The sequence below is a fragment of the Alexandromys fortis genome, unplaced genomic scaffold (genome assembly GCF_014885135.2).
Source record: "Alexandromys fortis isolate MF-2015 unplaced genomic scaffold, M_Fortis_MF-2015_v1.1 scaffold_22, whole genome shotgun sequence".
Classification (NCBI taxonomy): domain Eukaryota; kingdom Metazoa; phylum Chordata; class Mammalia; order Rodentia; family Cricetidae; genus Alexandromys; species Alexandromys fortis.
In genome coordinates, this window is record NW_026067900.1 from 15,723,927 (window position 1) to 15,745,220 (window position 21,294).

General features: G+C 33.3%; 1 protein-coding gene across 2 annotated transcripts in view; it reads right to left on the reverse strand.

The window, feature by feature from the left end:
* Window positions 1-21,294, reverse strand: part of Phip (pleckstrin homology domain interacting protein) — a 119,631-nt gene that overhangs the window by 46,286 nt on the left and 52,051 nt on the right. Inside the window, exons 16-20 of one of the 2 annotated variants that reach the window (XM_050125019.1) lie at window positions 10,562-10,690; window positions 9,293-9,518; window positions 5,951-6,088; window positions 5,303-5,486; window positions 1,005-1,119 (exon numbers count right to left, since the gene is read on the reverse strand). In XM_050125019.1, coding sequence (XP_049980976.1) covers window positions 1,005-1,119; window positions 5,303-5,486; window positions 5,951-6,088; window positions 9,293-9,518; window positions 10,562-10,690 — 792 coding nt within the window. Of the gene's footprint in view, window positions 1-1,004; window positions 1,123-5,302; window positions 5,487-5,950; window positions 6,089-9,292; window positions 9,519-10,561; window positions 10,691-21,294 lie in introns of both variants that reach the window. The other variant, XM_050125010.1, reaches the window with a different exon arrangement.

The window sequence follows — 21,294 nt, forward strand, 5'->3', positions numbered from 1 at the left end:
TTAAGGTCGGAGGACAATTGTGTGCAGTCAGATCTCTTCCACCATGTTGGTTCCTGGCATCCAAATTAGCTTATCAGGCTTGGCAGAAAACTCCTGGCCAGCTGAGCCAATCTTGTCAACCTCTGCTAAGGTTTTATATTTTTGGTTGTAAGTGTAGCCTTTAACAGCAAAGTTGCAAAGAATTCTATATGAAAAAAAAAATTTCAATTTGTTTAGCCCACTGTAAGCTAGTAAAAAAACCAGTAATTTTTTTCTCTGTTAAGATCACTGCTCAGTGATAATGAATGTTTCTTGAGAAGCTGTTTCACGTATTTTTCCTAAACTTCAAAACTGATGGCTCTAAAACTTTTCCAGCTAAGCTAGAGGAGGGAAAATACGAGCCTTAGAGTGTAGGACGACTGAACTGAAAAAAAAGAGAAAAAAAAAAAGGACAAAAATACTAGGAACAAACTACCTGTCTTTATTTTTTAAGCGTTTATTTATGTTTGGCTATATATCTATATGTGAGCCATGTCACATGTACTCCTGGTGCCCACAGAGGCCAGAAGGTGTTGGGTCGCCTGGAAATGAAGACAATTGTTAATGGCTAAACCCAAGTTTTCTGTCTACTAGCAGAAAATGCTCAAAACCACTAAGGGATCTCTCCAGCCATCAACCTATCCACATTAAGAGAAAAGGGGGCTATTCGCTATTCTTTTTAATAGACATCAGCTGATATGATTGTTAATAACAGATAAGATTAAAACATCAACATATAGAAAAATAAGTTACGGAAGAACTAAAAATTACTTTTCAATAGGTTGATTATAATTTAGTGAATATAATATATACATGATATACTAAAAAAAATAGGAAATGCAGAAACAAAGTTTTAAGTAAGAAACAAAATAATCAAAATAATCAACCAGGATATATAGTAACTTTTAATTAGTACTATTTTCCTTATAATATTAAATCTTTCTTTTAATGTTAAAAGAAAGCACTAAAGTGGTTATTATATTTACCTTTGAGACAGTAAGAATTTTGTTCTCTTTAGCAGCAGTCAAGTGTTTCCTTTTCTCTTCAGACCTGTAACTCTTTATTTCCTCTTCTCCCTTCGCAGTTCTCCATTCTTCCTGTCTACTAAAAGAGAATATTAAAAGTCACATTCACCTACAATTTTACAACTGATTTCCTTTCAAACGAATGTTAGTTATTAAGGTAACAATGTGAAGTTAGGTCTTGTATTTTCTTTCCAGGTAGACCATGAGGTTCAGGTCATAACTAAAATACTAAAAAGATTTCTTTTGCTTCTCCCCTCATTTCAAACTGTTTCTGCTGTGTAATGATAAATCAATCAAGTATTAAATTCTATGAAGTTATATCAAGACAGCTTCCTTATTAGGTTATATGGCTTGTGCCTAGACAATCTTACATGTCAAACAAGATACCTAGTACTCAAAAACAAAATCAGGTTTTATACCAGACATCAAGATGAAATTAAATAAAACGAAAAAAAAAAAAAAACTTTGGATTTTAATTTCATTTAATCCAACTCCTTAGAACAACAGAATTTCACTTTTACTTTAACTTGGAAGTTTTGTTGACCTGCAAGGTAATTTGATTTTTGAGCCTTAATTTTTCCCAAGAGATTTCATAACAGGAAGGGAGTTAATATTTAAAGCATACTTACATTGTCAATACTTTCATACTAGAGCATACTGATACTTTCATTTCACTTAAATCTCTAATGTATCTAGTCATATTTAATGGAAAAATGAAGTTAAATCTTCAGAAAACGACCAACCTCAAATTTAAATTTTTGAGTTTTTATACTTTTATATTGAAATAATCCTAAATTCACATAGACGTAAAAAAGAGCACAGAAAATCTTGTAGTCTTTATTCAATTTTCTTCAATGGCAAAATCTTGTGAAAGTGTAGTATAATAATCAACACCAAGGTCTTGATATTGATGCAAACCACTAATTATCTGGTTTGTCCAGTTTTACTGTTGTGGATGCTAGCTCTAAGCAAATATATTACACATAGCATTGTATATTTACCACAACAGTTAATATACAGAGCGCTCAATCTATACAAAAATGTCTTGTTTTGCTTGTTTCTTATCATACCAACATTTTCTTCCACCTCAACTCTCCCTTCTCCTACATCTTACTGGCCAATAATTTGCTCTCCAATCCGGTAACATTAATCATTTCAATAATGTTTATAAATAAGATCAAACAGTATGCACGTTTGGACTGGTCCATCAAAACAGATGTATCTAATTTATTTCACCAATAAGTTGTTCCTCAACAAAGCAGAATATACCACAGTTTGTTTAACTTCATAAACAACTGAAGGAAATTTGGTTTGCTCCCCTAGTTTTTGGTTATTGCCCTCATGAACTCATGGCAAATGTGACTGCCTTTACAAGACTAGGCCCTCAAATTTTGTGATGGATGTGGGAGGAATCCATGAGGTCACAAACATCTCTAAGGATTTACAGATGGTAGTTTTAGGGTAGGGGCACAAGTTCTCACCCCTCCCTGAGAAGCTGTTGGTAGTTAATGATTGCTAGGGAGGAGTCAGAATCGGTGGTATAGCCACTGGGAAGTTACCCATGGTTCCTACAAATTATTCTCATCTATGCTCACTCAACAACCTTAATTAAACAACAAACAAATACAGAAAGTATAAAGGGTAACAGAGACAATGAAAATTATCAGGAGGCATATGAGAGCAAAGGGGAATAGGGTGAAAATGATCAAAATAATCACACACATGTTATAATGAAGCCCATTACTATGCATGATTACTATATGCAAATAAGAGTAAATTTCCAAGATACTATTGTTGAGTCATATATGACAGTTGTATAATAAAGTACAAAACAGTATTTGTCTGTGTCATGTTTATGTTATCACAAACAAACAAAAAGCGCAAATATAGCAGCTTTCTGTTAACTACCCAACATTCATTACTATCATTTATTATTTGAGATAATTTGATAGATACACAGAGGAATTTCATTCTCGTTTTACTCTGCATTTTCCCAATAACTAATGGTGCTGAGTATTTCTTTATATGCTTAGTTTACCATCCTCTCTGGTGAAATGCTGGTTCTGGTCTTTTGCCCAGTTTGTGGTTGGATTTTTTTTTTTTTTTAAACTAACACAGCCCAGTTTCTTGATCCTCTTGCAAAGAGCTAGGGTCACACTAATGAGCCACATCACGCAGTTTGGGTTGTTCTGTTTACTGAGTTTTAGAAGTGTTTTATATGTTAAGCTATAAGCCCTTTGTCTGCAAGTGAACTAGTGCACTACCCTGCCTCATTTCAAGGCCACTTTGAGCAAAATTTTAAATTGCCCACCAAGTTTAAATCCTAATAAGATTTCGAATGTACTTATATTAGGTGTTTTGAATCAAACACTTTGACCTTTAAAGTGACAGTCACAATCTTGTCGGACCTTAGACTTAAAGATAATAAACAAAAGGATATAGTGACAAAACAGTAAAAGTTATTTGGGAGTGGGGGGAATCTTCCTTTCCCTTCATGTTAGAACAATCAACTAGCAAATACATCTTTACACTCAATCCTTTCTAGTGAAGAAGCAGAATGTTCTAGAATGAAAATGTAGTTTTAGCATAGCCTAGTCCTTCCTATACACTGAATGCAGACTATCTTCTCCGCAACCCTGGGGGAAACTGTGGCTCATTAACTATCTGTGAATGGAGTTTATTTAGCTTTAGATAGGCTAAAGTGAAATTAAAGTTACATTATTCATAACATCATCAAAAAGAATAATTATTCTGATTTACTCCTTTCCCTCTATGATATTCTCTAGTTCAGTTCAGAACCGGTGTTGAGAAGAAAAATGTCAGGGGCAGGAGAAATAGTTTAGCAGCTGAGACACTTTTGCTCTTGCAAAGGGCCCAGCTTCCATTCCCAGTACCAACAATGTGGCTGACATCTATCTTAACTCCAGCTCCAACGAATGTGGCAACTTCTCTTCTCCTCCACAGGCATCAGGCATACAGGTAAAACGATAAAACTAAAGTTTTTTGAAAGAATAAATTTTACTAAACTGCCTTCAAACCTCAACATTGTTAAAGATTGAGATTATCAAAATTGTTTATATATCAGATATTCAACCCTATATCCTAACACAAATTCTAATAATTATCTAATCATGGAGTAAAACCTATGTGAATATTAGGACTTTCTTTAAAAATTAATTATATAATTATATAATTTATTAAAAGCCTAAAAAAGGCCAGGCAGTGGTATCTCAAGCCTTTAATCCCAGCACTTAAGAGGCAGTAGCAGGAGGAACTTGAGACCAGCCGGTCTATGAAGCAAGTTCCAGGACAGCCAGAACTGTTACAAGAAACCAAACCAAACAAACAAAACAAAAAAACTAAAGACTCAAATTCACATTTTGTTCATGCTTTTTATTTATTATAGAGGACAGTAGACAGGTTGATATTTCATGCATGTTGCTGTTCATGTACTTACACATACACAAAATAAATGTAAAAATTTTTCTAGTATATACGCACATACTTAGGGATGAAAAGTATTTTCAAATGCAAAATATTTATGTATTGCCACTAATAGGTATATTTTCTTTATGCCTCTGAATAACTTGATGTAAATGAGTAAAGGACACTAAATTCACTATATAATTATAACTAATCCCATAAGATGTGTTTTAAGATATTAAATGGGAGTGGTTGGGAGAAGGCTTCCGAGTTAAAAGAATTACTTACTGAACAAGCATTAAAACCTGAATTTGGATCCCTAGCACCTGCCCACATACCAGATGCAACAGCTTGAGTGTATCCTTAACCCCAGTGCTGGGACTATAGGAGGGCACACACACAACACAGGTGAGTCCCATGAGTTCACTGGCCAGTTAGCCTTGCCAATCAATGAGCTCCACGTTCAGTTAGTGACCAGGTGCCTAAAAATAAAGCGCACAAGGACAAAGGAAAATACCTGACATCAACCTCTAGGCTCCACACATGCACACACAAACATATATATGCCTACTCACACAGAGACAAAGGAAAGCAATAGGACAAAGTAAAATGTGAACCAGAACTCAACCTAATTGACAACCCTTTCTCCTATCTAAACACCCCTCATCTTAAGCCATTTACACAAATGGATCCAGAAAAACAAATTTAGCCAATTCATTTTTTGCCTTTACATATTAGCTTAAAAGAAATCACTAGGTTGGAAAAATATTTTCAAAAATATTAGTCAAAATGAATGCAAGCAACTATGGGAAATACCAATTGATAATTCCCCTTACCTAGCTACACCAGCTGAGAGCTCAGGTACCACCACCCTTCGGCTCCAAGCAACAAGGTCTCGTTCTGTGGCCATTTCACTTCTAGGAGCATTGCTGTGCATCTGCCGCACACCTTCAATTTGTCCACTGCGCCTCAATCCTACATTTGGTGGTGAATGAACTTCGGAGGTAGAACTTCCAGAGCCTATGGGGAGGGGTTGGGGGATGGGGGTGGTTAAGTTCTACTTAGACAATCACCTCACTTAGTTCGTAATAAAAAAAAACTATTTTCTTCCATAAAAAACTTTTACAGCAAATAATTCATCTACCATTATCAGGAACAAAACCACAGGTAAAAGTTTAGTGAAAACAGAAATGTGGTTATTCAACTAATTGGATATATTAATGAATTGTAATTATGGAGTGCTAAGTTTAGGTACTGTGACTACAAAACACTACTTTGGTGAACAAAATCCAATTTCTAATGTTTACTTTAGGAAATTTGGAAGAATATCCATCCTGTAATGTCAAACCTTGTATTTATTCTTCAAAAAACACATTCATATTGGTAGGCTGTTTCATTTTATGGATGTACTATAATTGTTTAGTAACTTCTCTAATGCTGGTGATTAGATGGTCTCAGTTTTCCGAAGTACAATCTCAGCTTACCTCTGTTTAAACGGCTGGTATTACTGACACCTGCTTCACCAGAACGCCTCAGGTCTTGTTCCTGCTGTAGTCTTTGAATCATGCTGTCTAAAGGACTGATATCCTGGTTTGCTTGTTGGCTTAAAACTTGGTTCAATCCTATGTAATACACAAAAAAATACTAACCAGTCTCACAGAAGTCTATAACTAAATATTAATTTCCCTGTGGTAAAGACTTAAAATGATTACCTATAAGTGAAGAAATGAAAAGATGACCTCCATAACCTATTTTTAATTTACAAAAGTAACGATAAGCAAGATGACTGCATATTGTTCGTGCTCATCATGAGGCAAATGTTTATAATCCTTATGGAAACAAAATTATTAGCTCCATTATCCAATTAAAAAAACAAATACTCAGAGGCATATATCAAGAAGCCAAAGTAGGATTTCCTACTTCCACCTGAATTTCTGACACTGTGTCATTAATTCAACCAACTCTTGTCTGCTATGTGCTTAAGACTTATGCCTAATATTGAAGATCCAGTGACAAATTAGATGTCAAGATCTTTGTACTCCATTGTGATTAGGCAATTAAATAATAAACATGCAGGTAAATGCAGACTATAAAAGATGCAAAAAAAAAAGTGAGGAGAAAGAAAAAGAGGAATGGAAAGACACCTATGGTAAGCCAGAAGTCAGAGCAGTCTTCTCTGAAAATGCATGCAATTGAATGGAGACTTAAGCTAAGCAGGTGAAGAACACGTCATATCAGGGCTCAGAAACATGGAAGAATTTCATATATTTAACCCAACCTATTTATTAGCACCTCCTATTCATGCCAGTCATACAAAAACACTTGAATTCTCTTTGTTCTTTGAAATTTCACCATAATGATATACATAATAAAATTCTAATTTATCCTTCAAATACTAACTAAAACAATACGTTGTTTTCACTGTGAATATTTTCCAAATTTTCCTTAAAAGAACAACCTGTTCCTCTCTTTCAGGTCCTTTTCAATCGTCTATCTTAGTAGCTAGGCAAATATGGAATATAAAAGAAAGCAAGGTAAGTTAATTACTCAAATCTAGCATAACTTGGAGCTAATAAAAATGTTCAATCTTGGGGCTGGAAAGATACAATCCAACAGTTAAGAACTTGTGCTAGCCTTGCAGAGGATCCCAGTTCAATTCCCAGCATCCACATGAGGCAGCTTGCAACTTCCTTTGTTAACTCCAGCTCCTGGGGGATTGTACACAGGCAGTCACGCACACTAGCCCACTCCCCTACATAAACACAATTAAAATGACAATCGTTTTTGAAAAGCTCAATCTTGAAGATAGAATTTTAAAAGAAAAAACATTTACTAATATAAGACTTATTGAATTAAATTAAAACTATTTACATTAAAAATAACAAGTGGAATAATTAATATTAGCTGTATATATAAGTAAAGTTCTTATCAGGTCTGAATTTTTAGGGTAGACATGAATTGTAAAGAGACTACCCAAACAATATTCTAAAATAAAGTACTAATAAGAAAAGTCTAGAAAAAAAATATCATGTACTACTTGAGCTATTTTATATGAGAAAACTCTAATTAAATAGGAAAAATAATATGACTAGGTCACAAAATTAAAAAGTAGAGAAAGACAAAATTAAAAAGTAGGGAATGTCTACATTCAATTTCCTAATTTGCTGCTAGATCATATTTGAATATTGATTAATAATTCAGTATAGTCCCCTTAAGCTTACAATTAAATAAATTTAGGTATCAATACAACAAAACTCCACTTAAATCAATTTTACAATTATAATAAGCTACATCTAGGTTGACTTAGCTTTGCAATATTTAGCAAATTTTCAAAAATACTAAATTTGCATTGATGCTAATATTTTTCTTAAGGACATGAGGTTTTATTCCACTTTGTATTAAGTATTTTTGTATTTCAGAATTCTAAAATAATTACAATTTTGAGAACTAGAAAAAAATTGAAAATAAATACTAAGAAGTTGGAATTACTAAAGGTTCTCTTATGAATCATCGTTACATAACTGCTACCCATCTCAGTTTTACGATCACGCCATTTTATAATTGTTATGCTTTGAACCTGGAGTACTTCTCACAGACACATGCTATGAAAGCTCAGTCTCCTCTGAAATGGGTGGAACCTTGCTGGAGGAAGTGGCCGAGTAATGGTTATACCCAACTTTGATTAGTCTGCCTTTCTTTGCAGCCACATACCCTGCTCCACTGAATGAGTGGCTTCACTTTACTCATCATTCTATCATGGATGTCATCCTCAGAAATTAGAAACCTTAAAATAATATTTCCTGCTTAAGTTGTTACTGTTGGATATTTTTTAGCAAGGACATAGGTACCAAGCACTACTTCTCTAATCAGAAACAGAATCAGGCATAGGGTAAATGTCTCTAAATTTATGACACAACTGCAAAATTTGTTTCCTAAATTCTTAGAATGAAATAATTAGTTATCTGTGGAAGCCTTATATAAGCAGTAAAATGGAGTCAAAGTAACAATTATAATAGCAATGGTGTTTGAGACCTGAGAAAAATCTGATTTTTGCCAGTTGTACTCCAAGATATTTCACACATCCTCATTAATTTTAATCCCATGATGGTATTTCTCTAGTACTGAATCTTTCGAGAATATGAATATGTCTAAGAAACATTAGTTTTGCATATTAGACATTCAAGCCTATACTTTTATAAAAGTGGCAGTGGAAGCAATCCCCCAATCCTTTTTTTTCTGTTTAACCATCTATCAGGGATGGAAATGTCTAATTTAAGAACCAACACTTTCAATCTAACATGTCATCCTTACTTTAATTTTATACTCAATCCTATGGCTTGCTATTATCACCACATTTTGGATCTTCTGTTCTATTTATAGGACTTAAACTCAGCATACATTCTATTCAGAAGCTATGTTCATTACAATAAAACTTTTATGTAGTACCTTCACAAACATGTTTTTAGTCTAAAATATTATTCCTAATGACAAAACTGGTTTAATCTTTAGAGGTTCTTCATTATCTTAACGAAGTCAGTGTTACACTTGTGAAATAGGGGAAGAAGAGTCTGCACACCTTGTCTACATTTTAACAACCACCCAGTTCTTCAACTCATCTGACTTCAATATTCCATGGCTTCACAAAAACAGCTCTTCTCAGTTTTCAGCCCTATCATTTCACAAACCTTTACAATTTTATCACTTTTAGACAGGTCTAGCAGCACACACCTTTAATCTTAGCACTCAGAAGACAGAGGCAGAAGGATCTCTGTGAATATAACTTAGAATCTGTGAGAGACTTGGCCATTATGAAAATGGATGCCTACCTGAAGAAGTGACTCCCATTTGAGGGATGAGCTGTTCCTCCCTGCAATTTTCACGACCTGGAACTAATCTCTGGTATCTTGATGGATGAGGATTTCCGTCAACATCAACCAGAAAAGGAGGAGGCATGAGATGAGGTGCCTGCTGAGTCTGCTCATCTAATACAAAATTGTTGGCATCACGGATAAGGGGCCGATAATCACTATGAAAAAACATCTGATCTGCTATCTGTAAAAAGAAAGGTCCATAAAATAATGGAAAAATAAAATTTAACATAAAAAAGATAAAATTTCTAATAAAAGTCTAAGACTATTTGATAAATGTGGTTCTATACATCAATTTAAAAGAATAATTTCTTTAGTTTGATTTTGATTGAGATTTGAGCATCCATGATATTTAATCTCTAGGATTAAAAGGAAGGATTGAAGGAACAAAACAATTTTCAATTTTTAATTCATTTTAAGCATATCTGTATATAGTCTTCATTGGCTACTATAAGATCTGGTACTTTTTTCTCTGTAAACAAGTATTAACAAGTCATATACATTAAAAAAGAAACCATCATTAAAAGTAAGCTTTTTAATTTAAATAATAAGAAAAATTCTATCTAGGCATAAAACATTCAAAGATATTTTTACTTTCACAGATACAGTACTCTATTTTAAATCTTTAAATTGTGGTATTTTGGGTGGAACTGAACAAAGACTCACAAACATGCCAAACACATGGTATAAGTACATGTTTATTTATCCCAAGTTAAGACTCAAATCTAGATTGTTCTAACAAGATTTATAAAAAGTAATTCCTTCGGAACTATTGACTAATTACAGAAAAGTAAGATTTTATAGATTATCTTTATAATGCTATCTTTATAATGCTTTCTAAAAGCAAGTCTCCATACTATTTAAGATATGATTCTTTAAGCTGACATTAAAGATCATTTGTAATGATGTGTTTATATGTGTGTGTGTGTGTGTGTGTGTTTGCATGAGTGTGTGCACTTGAGTATTTGAGTATAGGTGTCTACAGAGGCCAGAGACATCAAATCCCCTGCAACAGGAATTATATATGGTTTTGAGCTGCCTGCCATATATTCTGTCCCAAACTCAGGCCCTTTGAAGGAGCAACAAGTGCTCTTAACCAATGAGCATCTCTCCAACCCCAAGCTTTCTGATTTTAATTATGAGCATTCTTACACACTCCTAAGAAAAAAACACATAACCCCTAAACACTCATGACAAAAAAAATAATACACATTTATTATACTCTACCTTGTCATACTTGCTACTGGACCCAAAACCAAAAATTAAAAGATGTCCATGAGAGTCTGTACATGCAAAGTGCTGACCATCAGGGGAACATTTGCAGTCGAACACTGCACCATGTCCTTGGCCTTCAATCTGAAATATATTTAACCAAAAATCAGAAAACTATCATTAAAATATAAAGAACTGGTACTACCGATACTAGAATTTTATAATGGAAAGATTTAAAAGTATACATAAATCCTGATAAAGGGAAGATTAAGTATAACAGTACAGTAAAACTTGTGAAAATTCACGAAAACTGCCAGGTAACAGCATTGAAAAAGAAAGAATCCCAGTCACAGACCAGACACAATTCAGAAAATAAAAATATACAGATTTGCACCCCCACCCAGAGAATTCTACTTCACATTTTAACCCAGATTAAAACATAAATGAACCATACATTCCAACTATTTCCATTCATCCCTGCCCTTTACGTAAAGGCTAAGAACATGGAGCAACGGTAGCTATTTCTTTTGTAACACTCAGAAGTAGTAGCCAGAGATCACTGTTTACAAGACACTAAATTTCATTCGTTTGGTTAAAAAAAAAAAAATTCCCTTGGTGGTCTGACTCATCTTTTAATGGTGAATTTTAAAGGTTAAAGAAAAGGGTTTTTTTACCTGATAATTGTTTTCTGTTTTCCAGTTCCATTAATCCAGAACGAATGGATTTCTCCCTGCAACCTGTCAATCAAACAGAGGTGGCCAATCACCACTCTGATTTTTTTGCTCTCAGTGTTTCTTCAGACTATGTTCCAGTTGAAAACTTCTTTAGCAGTGTTCTGAAAGAGGTAAAAATTCTACCCTATCTAAAGCACATCTAGGGACTGAATTTCAGAAACATCTAAAATAGGGAGTGGACTCCCAAACAAATAATAACTAAGGATGATTTTCAACAACTGTGACTGGATTTCTGGATTAGCAGAATCGGAACACACACATTATCAGGTAAGAAATACCTCCTTTCTGTTCCGGTATCCACTGATCTAGAACAAACTGAACTTGATTGGTTATATTCTAGGAAATGCTTGGAAAGAAAGAAGTGGTAACTTTTGAGTATTAAAAGTTCAGCAGAAAGGCAGATTTAAATGCAGAAGAGCCACTGATTTCTCAAGAAAAATAAGTACTTTAGTCAAAAGAGAAAATATCACTCTAAAATTCGGCACACAGGATGGCCTCAAAAAGAAAACTAGCTTTGCCTTTGGATCTCTGAAGATTTAAATATACAGATATAGATATGATATTTATTAATATCCCAGATGCTGACAACGGAAAAGAAAGCAGCTCTCCATAAAATTATTAAAGAAAACGATAAGCTTTCCTAATGCTAATATATAAAGAACTTACCACACAAAAGAAATGACCATTAATGACATAGGATAGTTTCTTGGGAGTAAAGAAACTTGAAGATAAGGCAGCAGAAGAAGGTACCACTTTAGCATAACTTAAAAAACAAGGAAGGACAGAACTACTTTTTCCATAGTAGTCTAGGACATTAGCCAAACAGCATATGCCAGAACGGAAAAACTGTTAAATATAAATGTCACGACTCACAATTTAAATGTTCAGTACTTTTATAGGCAAATAAATGCTACACAAGCTTACAAGAAACTAACCACATGAACTACAACAACAAAAAATCTCTAAGAGAATCTCATATAAAACTTTAAGAAACTGTCTAAGCCATGATTAAGATGTCTTAGTACTTAGTTCACTCAGGAAAAAGGCAAATGCTTGGAACTATATATTTTTATGGAAGAGAAGTGAGTGTAGTTACACTTAGCAACAAAAAAGGAAACCTCCATGAGCATGGCATCCTCTCTGGGTATCTAAGTAATCTTGTACTGCATTTAATTTGGTGGCATGAGTAGGGTGGGAGTTACTCAAGTTTACATGTATAATCTATGAGTGTGCTCATATAGTTAGTAGATGTCTAGAAAAATATTTTGATTGAATCAGAAGTCATAAAGCTCTAAAACAACAATAATACAAGTTCTCTGTCCTACATAACACAGTGCCTGAAAAGCCATTGAGGTCAGACATTTGGCAAGGGACTTCCTGCAGGAATGCCTGAAGAGCCTAATGTGAGAAGCTATGAAAGGAATTGTGTTAGAGACCCAAGGATGTTGGAGATGACAGAGCAGTGGGTTATCGCCAAATGGAGCAACAAATGGGGACTAGTACTAGTCCAAGAGGGATAAGTGTGTTGTGGTCGGCAAAGCTGAAGGAACAGAACCATGTATGCCCTTTGACACGAGACATGGAGCTAAAAATTTGCAATTTGTCCTGCTGGGTTAATGTCTTGCTATGGCTCAGTATTTCCTCACTATGCTCTGGTTCTTCCTTTTGAAATAGTAATGTATATTTTGTGCTATTTTATGTTGGGAGTATATAATTTGCTTTTTTATTTTACAAGGCGTTATAATTAAGAGACTGTTGTCCTGAGTTTCAAAAGAGATTTTAAACTTTTAAACAGTCATAAGAGTAGAAGACTCTGGGATTTCTGAAGTTGGACTGGATGATTTTTTTATTATGATATAGCAACAAGTCTATGGAGGATAGGAAGTAGAATGTGGTGATCTGAATAAAAATGATTCCTATAGGCTCTTAATACAAGGTTCCCAGTTGGTATAACTGGGAAAGATTAAGATATGTGGCCTTGATGGAGGATGTATATCACTGGGAGTAGATTTGAGGTTTCAAAATTCAGTGGCACTCCCAGATAGTTTGTGTTTCTTCCTCCCCCTTTCTCCTTTCCTCTTGCTTGTGGATCATATGTAAGCTCTCGGCTTCTGTCTAGCACTATTCCTGTCTACCTGCTGCCAAGTTCCTTGCCATGATGGTCATAAACTCGCCCTCTGAAATGCTAAGCTATCATCAACTGCTTTCTTCTTTACACTGTCTGGGTCATAGTCTTTTACCACAGCAACAGGAAAGTAACTAAGAGACTATCCTAGTTGCATCTTTTTTTTGTGTTTGTTTTGTTTTGTTTTTCGAGACAGGGTTTCTCTGTGGTTTTGGAGCCTGTCCTGGAACTAGCTCTTGTAGACCAGGCTGGTCTCGAACCCACAGAAAGCCGCCTGCCTCTGCCTCCCAAGTGCTGGGATTAAAGGCGTGCGCCACCACCGCCTGGGTAGTTGCATCTTTTTTATAAAGTGTATTATGACTAACTCTGTAACAACAACAACAAAAAATAATTCTCCATGAAAAGGATCTCATATTTTAAACCCATCAAGTTTGTTTGTTTGTTTGTTTGTTTGTTTACTGCCCCCACTCCTGCCCTACACGGAGACAGGATTTTTCTGTTAAACAGTCCTAGCTGCCTGGAACTCATCTGTAGATCAGGCTAGCCCTGAACTCACAGAGTTCTGCCCGTCTCTGCCTCCGGAGTGCTGGGATTAAAAGCTTGTGCCACCACCCAGCCAGTCAAGGGATTTATAAGTAAAAGTTTGAATATATATGTGTAACTATGAAGGAATGAATCTTACAAAACAAACAAGCAAATAAACAAAAACAAATAACTGTATTTGTAAAAGGAATATATGTCTATAAACATGTGAGCCCTATCTAACAAAAATAAGTCAACATAAAAATAAGTCAACTACCTAACAAAAATAAGTCAACATAAAAATTAATAATGTATATGATTTCTGCTTTGTATTTCATGATATAATAAAACAGTCATATACAACAAAGCAATGACAATATTTTAAAGCCAAGTAAGACTTCTTCCAGGTGAACCATTCCTCTAGTCTTCAAATATAAAGACCATAATACAAAACTCCCATACATTAAACAGTAAACAAAAAAAACTAATAAAAGACATAATCAAAATTACTATATTCTGCTTTTTAAAAGTAGATGAGGATTATAATAGTGTCCCCTGATTAGGAAATACCATGTGACTAAGTCTTAAAAGTATTTTTAGAAAATGAGTATTAAACCCTTGTTAATCGAAGTGGAAGATCAAGAAGAACTCTCTAGTAATGGGGAAATAATAATCTCCTAACTCTGTTTAAGAGTAGAGAGCAGTGAAACAGCCATTGAGAATCCTACCCAGTCCTAAAATCATGATGTTTCAATGGGGTTATTCAAAGACCTAGATAAATCTGAACAAGAATTATATAAAAAGAACTAAAATGCAAACTAAAACTATAAGGTCTAATACCAACTGGGATGAAAAACATACTTCTAGAAGACCTCAAAACAAACACAGAGATGAAACACATGAAGTAGCGCATGCATAAATCACCCTATTAAAGAAGTACACCAATTCTGTGACCAGGGCCACTTTGCTTTGCTCATTTAAATATTTTCATTCTTTAAATGGACAACTAGTTGGAAGGGAGCACTGAGCTAGAAAACATTCCAATACCTTCTTTATGATAGACTTATATCCGAAAAATCATATAATAGAACTTATATTTAGAAAAACTTCCTTTGTGTATAAAGAACCTTTGGAATAAGGCAACACTGGGAAAAATAAGAATGAACCAATACTACATAGGCTAGTAATATGAGTCAGTGGGCAGAGAGGCTTGGCATCAAGCCTGATGACCTGAGTTTCATCCCCGAATTCAACATTATGGAAGGTTAAGAACCAACTCCACAAAGTTGTCCTCTGACCTACACCTACACACCTATCTACACACACTTAATAATAAAAGCCAGTTTTAAAAAAATTCTTCAAATTTACTGAACAGAACTTCCAAAGATTTCTGTAATTTAAAGAAAATATATTAAGACATTATCCATATTCTAATGATCTAGTAACTTTCTAAATACATTAAAAGGCTGGTGCTGTTTTTAATAATTGAAATTAAAAAAACTGTGGTAAGATAACTACATATAAACTAGTAAGAGCTTCTTTAAAGAAATTTGTGTCAAAGACAAAATTGCAAAACCTGCTATGGGAGAAACTAGTGAAATAACTACTATATAAAACAGAAAAATTTATTATATAAGAATGATTTTGAAGAATCAGCTTTAGAAGCTCATCAAAATTAAAATATTATAAAAGTAAACAAGTCAGCTCCAAGTATAATGGAATTCTGTGGGTACTTATTCTCCTTCTCCCAACTCTCTGAAAATGAAATGGTGGTTGTCTTAGACACCTTGGAGATTTTGATCTCTTCTCCTGTCCACTCTGCTGAACAGAAGAGTTTTAAAAAATTTAGTTCTAAACTCTTTATACCACTATATTTCCACCTCTATGAAGAAACAATTCCAGATGGTACACTTTAAACTATCTGTTCTGAACCCCTAGAATCTCTAATCACAGTAGCTCCAAAAGCTGGCTGAAAACTTCCAGAATAGGAAGTCTAGAAGAAATAAGCATGAACTTAAAAAAAAAAAATTTGTTCTCTTCACTGTCTTGAACTTCTGTTAATAATGCCATTGTGGTCAGAGTAACTCAAGCTTAACTATCTGAATGCATGTAATGAATTTTTCCTCCCTGTCATTCCCCTGCCATTCAACACTCATGAAAATAAAGTGTTACATATAACGTTTTCATTCATAAATTTCCTAATACCTACCCACATAACATTTTATCTCTAAATAACTAAACTAGTTCTCCCAAAATCTACTTAATTTCATACTTGAAATACAACCTCTTACAACAAAACTATTGTAACCTTAGCTTTTAGGCTGTATTTATGAAAACCACTACTACAATGTTTCACTGTTTTAATTTAAAAGATAACTTCAGGCTCTTTTTTTTTTTTTTTTTTTTTTTGTAATCTCCCTTAGCTTATGGCTTCAGCTCACTAACCATTATTTGTAAGTAAGTCTATTATAAACTTTCTACATTATTTTATCAACACTTTTATTTTAAGATTTATGTTTCTATGTATATGAGTGCTCTAATGACTTTAGGTCAGAAGAGAGCCTCAGATCCCACTATAGATGGTTGTGAAGTCACCATGTGAGTACTGAGAATTGAACTCAGGACCTCTGGAAGAGCAGTCAGTGCTCTTAAAATCCAAGCCATCTCACTAGTCCACTTATTTTTTTTATGATTGATTCTTTCTTATTGACTTTATATTTATTTAACCTTCCATACAGAGTTCCAGTTTATTCTCATAAACAAAACTTGGACCATCCAGCCTGAACTGACCACTGTATCTTCACATGTAGCAATTGTTTCTTCTAATATGTCTTGCTTTTACTTGACATCAATATTTATCATTTCAATCATGTTTTAATTCTACACGTTAACTGTTTACTTGCTAAAGACAGTCATGTCTATCATTTTGGGGAGGTTGATAATTTATAACCACAAAATACATACTTAAATATTTGCTAATCAAAATACCTTCAACTTCATTTTTACATCATAAATTATATGCCTCATAATTTTCAAATTTCAACCATCTTGAGATAATGGTTATCAGATTGACGACAAAAAAATGACCTATTTAAGTTGCTCAACAGTATGACAAAACTGAAAACTAATGTTTATGCCAACAAAAACTAATTTATAATTTTTTTTGTACCAAGACAAAGATGAAAGAATAAGAGTCTGGAAAACTTGAAAATAAGAATAGTATATATACTGAGAAAAGTGAAACTAATCCTATTATCAGAGACAATGGAACAGAAACTACAAGCATTGAGAATGTTTTACACAGAGACTGTAGATATGTGATACTATCTTACTAGACAGTGAGAAGAAATGGAAAATGAAAAGGGCAGGGTGAACAAACTTGAATTCCCAATTTTGAAGAGGTTAACATGAAAAACTATGGCTATTTTCAGCTAGTCTCTTTTCTAGATATGTACAACTACAATTACTTAAAACGAAGGTCACACTGAGAACATACTAATATCAGAAGTATGCATTTACAAAAATTCTGAGTGGTTTATTGGCAGCCTCTACTCATATGAAATGTTGCAAGGAGAAATACATTGTTCTGGATTAGTGGACACTGGAACATTTTTAAAAGACTCTTTAAGTAAAGAACAGTTAAGAGAACAATTATAAAAATAAAGAAAACTTTATTAAATAAAATCTCTTATTTGGAATCTACCCATGAAAAACAAAAGCAAAGCAGATTATCAAACTCAGTATAAAACAAAAAGCATTTGCTAATGAGACTTACTGTATTTTTTTCAATTAAAATAAAAACCAGGTAAGAAGCAACAAACTACAGCTTTTGAATATCCCGACAAAAACAAGAAAATACAAAGTAAAAACCAGTGAGGACTAGGAGATGTGAACAGCAAACTAGATAAAGCAGAAGCAACAAAGACACAAGAAAAATCTAACACAGGGCCTCCAGATTCGACTCTGAACACTGCTAACTTATTACTTAATATATATTGCTTGTATAACCTATATATTAATGTACACTAGCACAAAGAATGCAAAAGTGAAGAAGTCTTAAAGTCTTTAAAATTAAAATCGATTCACAAATTTAATTCTAGTTACAATGTCTGACAATTTAGTGGAAAAGGAAGGCCCAAACCAACTTTTGTTTTTATTTTTTTAAAGGACTGTTTAAGCTTTCAGTAAACTTCAAACCTGCCTATTTCTTTCTAGGATTGTGAATGACATAAATTTTAGTACAGAGAATATATAGCACACATTTTCAAGTTATTTCTACAAGCTGCTTTTAAGCATTTAATTGGCATTTAGACATTGTAGTTCAGAAAACTAATAAAACATCTACAAAGACATTTTACTCATGTCAACGCCAAGCAAAACCATGACTTGCTAAAACTATACACAATTTGTTTCAAGTGTTCATAATATACACAACATGTTTTAATAAATTGCCCAAGTATACAGCACCTTTCCTTGATTATTTAGATTATGCAAGAATTGTTCAAGCTGAAACATCAAGAACTAACATGGTTTCAAAACTTAGAAGACAAGAATAAAGTACAAATTCTAGAAACTGAGCATCTTTCTAAGGAATAATGTCTGAATGTGCTAATTTCTTTTACAATATTCTCTAAGTTTCTTTCTTCCCCAGAGGAAGAAAAGAGAACAAATGGGAAAGCAGTGAGGGAGGAAAGGAGTGAAGGCTGTTTCCATAAATGCCATGAGACAACAGAGTAGAAGAGCTGACAGCAATGTGTTTCAGCCCTTTACCAAGCATATCACTTATTATATTCTTGTATATCTCAGAATTAACAGAAACAAACCCAGAGCCTGCCTCACAACTGTTTTTATCATTCAGGTACTCTGAAAAGAAGAGCTGGTAATAAAAACAAGACAAGTTAACACCAATATTATTTTCTGAAATACCACGAGCACTAGGAGAATTCAGTTATACGACTTCAAAGTGAAATCAGTTACAAATTATTAAGCATAAAACAAAGTAGAAATTCTCAATCCCAAACCTTTTGTTTTGTTCACAAATTTAAATAGTTCTAAAATAAAGCAAGAACTTTTGGAAAAAGTCTTAATTTAACAGAAAAAAATGCTTACTTGAATTGGTGATTATTAAAATATTGTCTCTTAATACAGCTATTTAAGTTTTATTAAAATAACAACTATATCTCAAGCATATAAATTGAAAAATTCAACTTTTTACTTGAAAAACTTTAATAATACAGGATTTTAATTACTTAAGATTCTAAGAACAGACTTCTAATTTTGCTAATTGGCCAAGTAAAGAAAATAATGAGTTATCCATAACACTGAGTTACTTTTTAGATTAATTTCATTATCTTTCAAATATATATGTATTTAGACATGAACCCAATTATTCAAAAAGCAGAGACTAATGCTGAAACAAGATTCTAAAAATATATTTAACAATAACGGGGGGTTGTTGTTGCGGTGACAGTACTGTGCCCAATACCTTGGGCATGTCAAGTAAACATTTACTTCAGCATGTGAGCTACAGTCCCATCCCTAAACACTTATTTTTAAGTACTTGTATAATCTTGTATATAATCTAAATGTTAATTCTTTTAAAGTCATTGCTTTCTTATTTTCTAGCTGTTGGAGCAATGGCGAGTTTACTTACTCATTTTATAAGCTTCAATTTCTGAAATTCTTCAAATACTAATATAAGCATTCAGCATTTCTAAGACTAAATTGCAGTACTGAGAATTATTCATTCTCAAATTCTAAAAATATGACAAATAATTCACTAAATTCAACTGTGATTTAGGATGATACATACATTCAATGTAACATCAGAGATTTCATTTGGACTCATCAAAGCTTTGTGGTATTTAACAACTCTGATTAGTTACACAAAGCCAAATGGAAAAACTGAGGCCACAACTCAACAATGGCATGAGTGAACATTAAGACCATCAGCTGCTATTTCATCCAAAGTTTTTAAAATCTTAAAATTTAAAGTCTTTAAAATCTTAGTAGAAGTGTTGGACGCTTTCACAGGCTATTAAAAAAAAAAAAAAAAAAAAGAGCAATGAAGTGAACACAAAAGACCAAAAAGGACATATGGTAGTCACATAACTGACAAAAATTTTGAAGATCACAGAAGAGCCACTCAGAATTTTATCACTGTTAAATTTTATCAATTCTAGACACATCACTAGCTGGGATTAACTGGTAGTTGTTACACAATGATATTGAAAATTTCTCAGCAACCACCCTGATTATATTTAGTATTAAGAATACATTAGTAATAGTCTTATAAAACCTGAAAATATAATACTTAATATATGATCAAAGGAAAGCTGAGCAAAGTTTGTAATGAATACTTTCTCCATGAAGCAGAAATAAAAATTACCCTTTTTATGAAAGGTTCCATAAAGCTGCACTTTTGTAGGGTTTGCTAAGGATACGGAAATCTAATAAAAATCATTTAAAAACTAGAAACCACTAAAAAAACATTTAAAATTAAAGATGATCTTGTTTTTACTGAGACAAAAGGTATCCATGTAACAAGGATAATTTTTTTAGTTTGCTTTTCTCAGTTTGAAGATACTAATAATCATTACGGAAAAATTTTAAACCACCCTTAGGTTTTACTATTTATTGCAGATAGAAAGAACAGAAAAATCTCCTCAACTGAACCTTTAATTAAATAAACGAAACTACTTCCTTGTCTTTCCTTCTTAACTTAAAAACATGTAGTCTCAAATAGTCCAGACTAGCCTGGAGCTCACTATGCAGCTAAAATGACCCTCAACTCTTTATCCTCATGATTTCATCTTCTAAGTGCTAAGAGTACTAGGGTGGACCACCACACACTGCTTCAAAAATATATTTTACAATAATAAAGGAATTTTAAAAATCAGATTCCTGGTTATGTAACTAATCTGTAACAGCAGAACCAGAAAAATCAGTAAATATGAAAGTGCTGTAATCCTTAGGTCCCCTGAAAGGGTGTTAGTTTATTTTCCAAACTTACCTGATGAGGGAAAATTGAGAATCAGTTGTTTAATTTACCAAAAATTATTCTTCATTTTTTTAGAGCAGTGTAAGAATGCTCTTTGGAAATATAAATTACTAAGTGGAACGACTAATGTGTGTACAGTCACAATTAAGGACCAACTGGAAAACGATCAACTTCCTTATTCAACAGAGATGTTTAGAAAAGGAGCACTCCAGAGATAAGAAGATAGAAAAAAGACAATCTACCACATTTAAAATTTTACTTAAAAAAAAAAAAAAACTACATAATCACAAAGGAAATCCATTCATCACTAACAACTAAGCAAAATAGTAATTTTCATAAAAATGGGAATTGTACAATTCTTATTTCT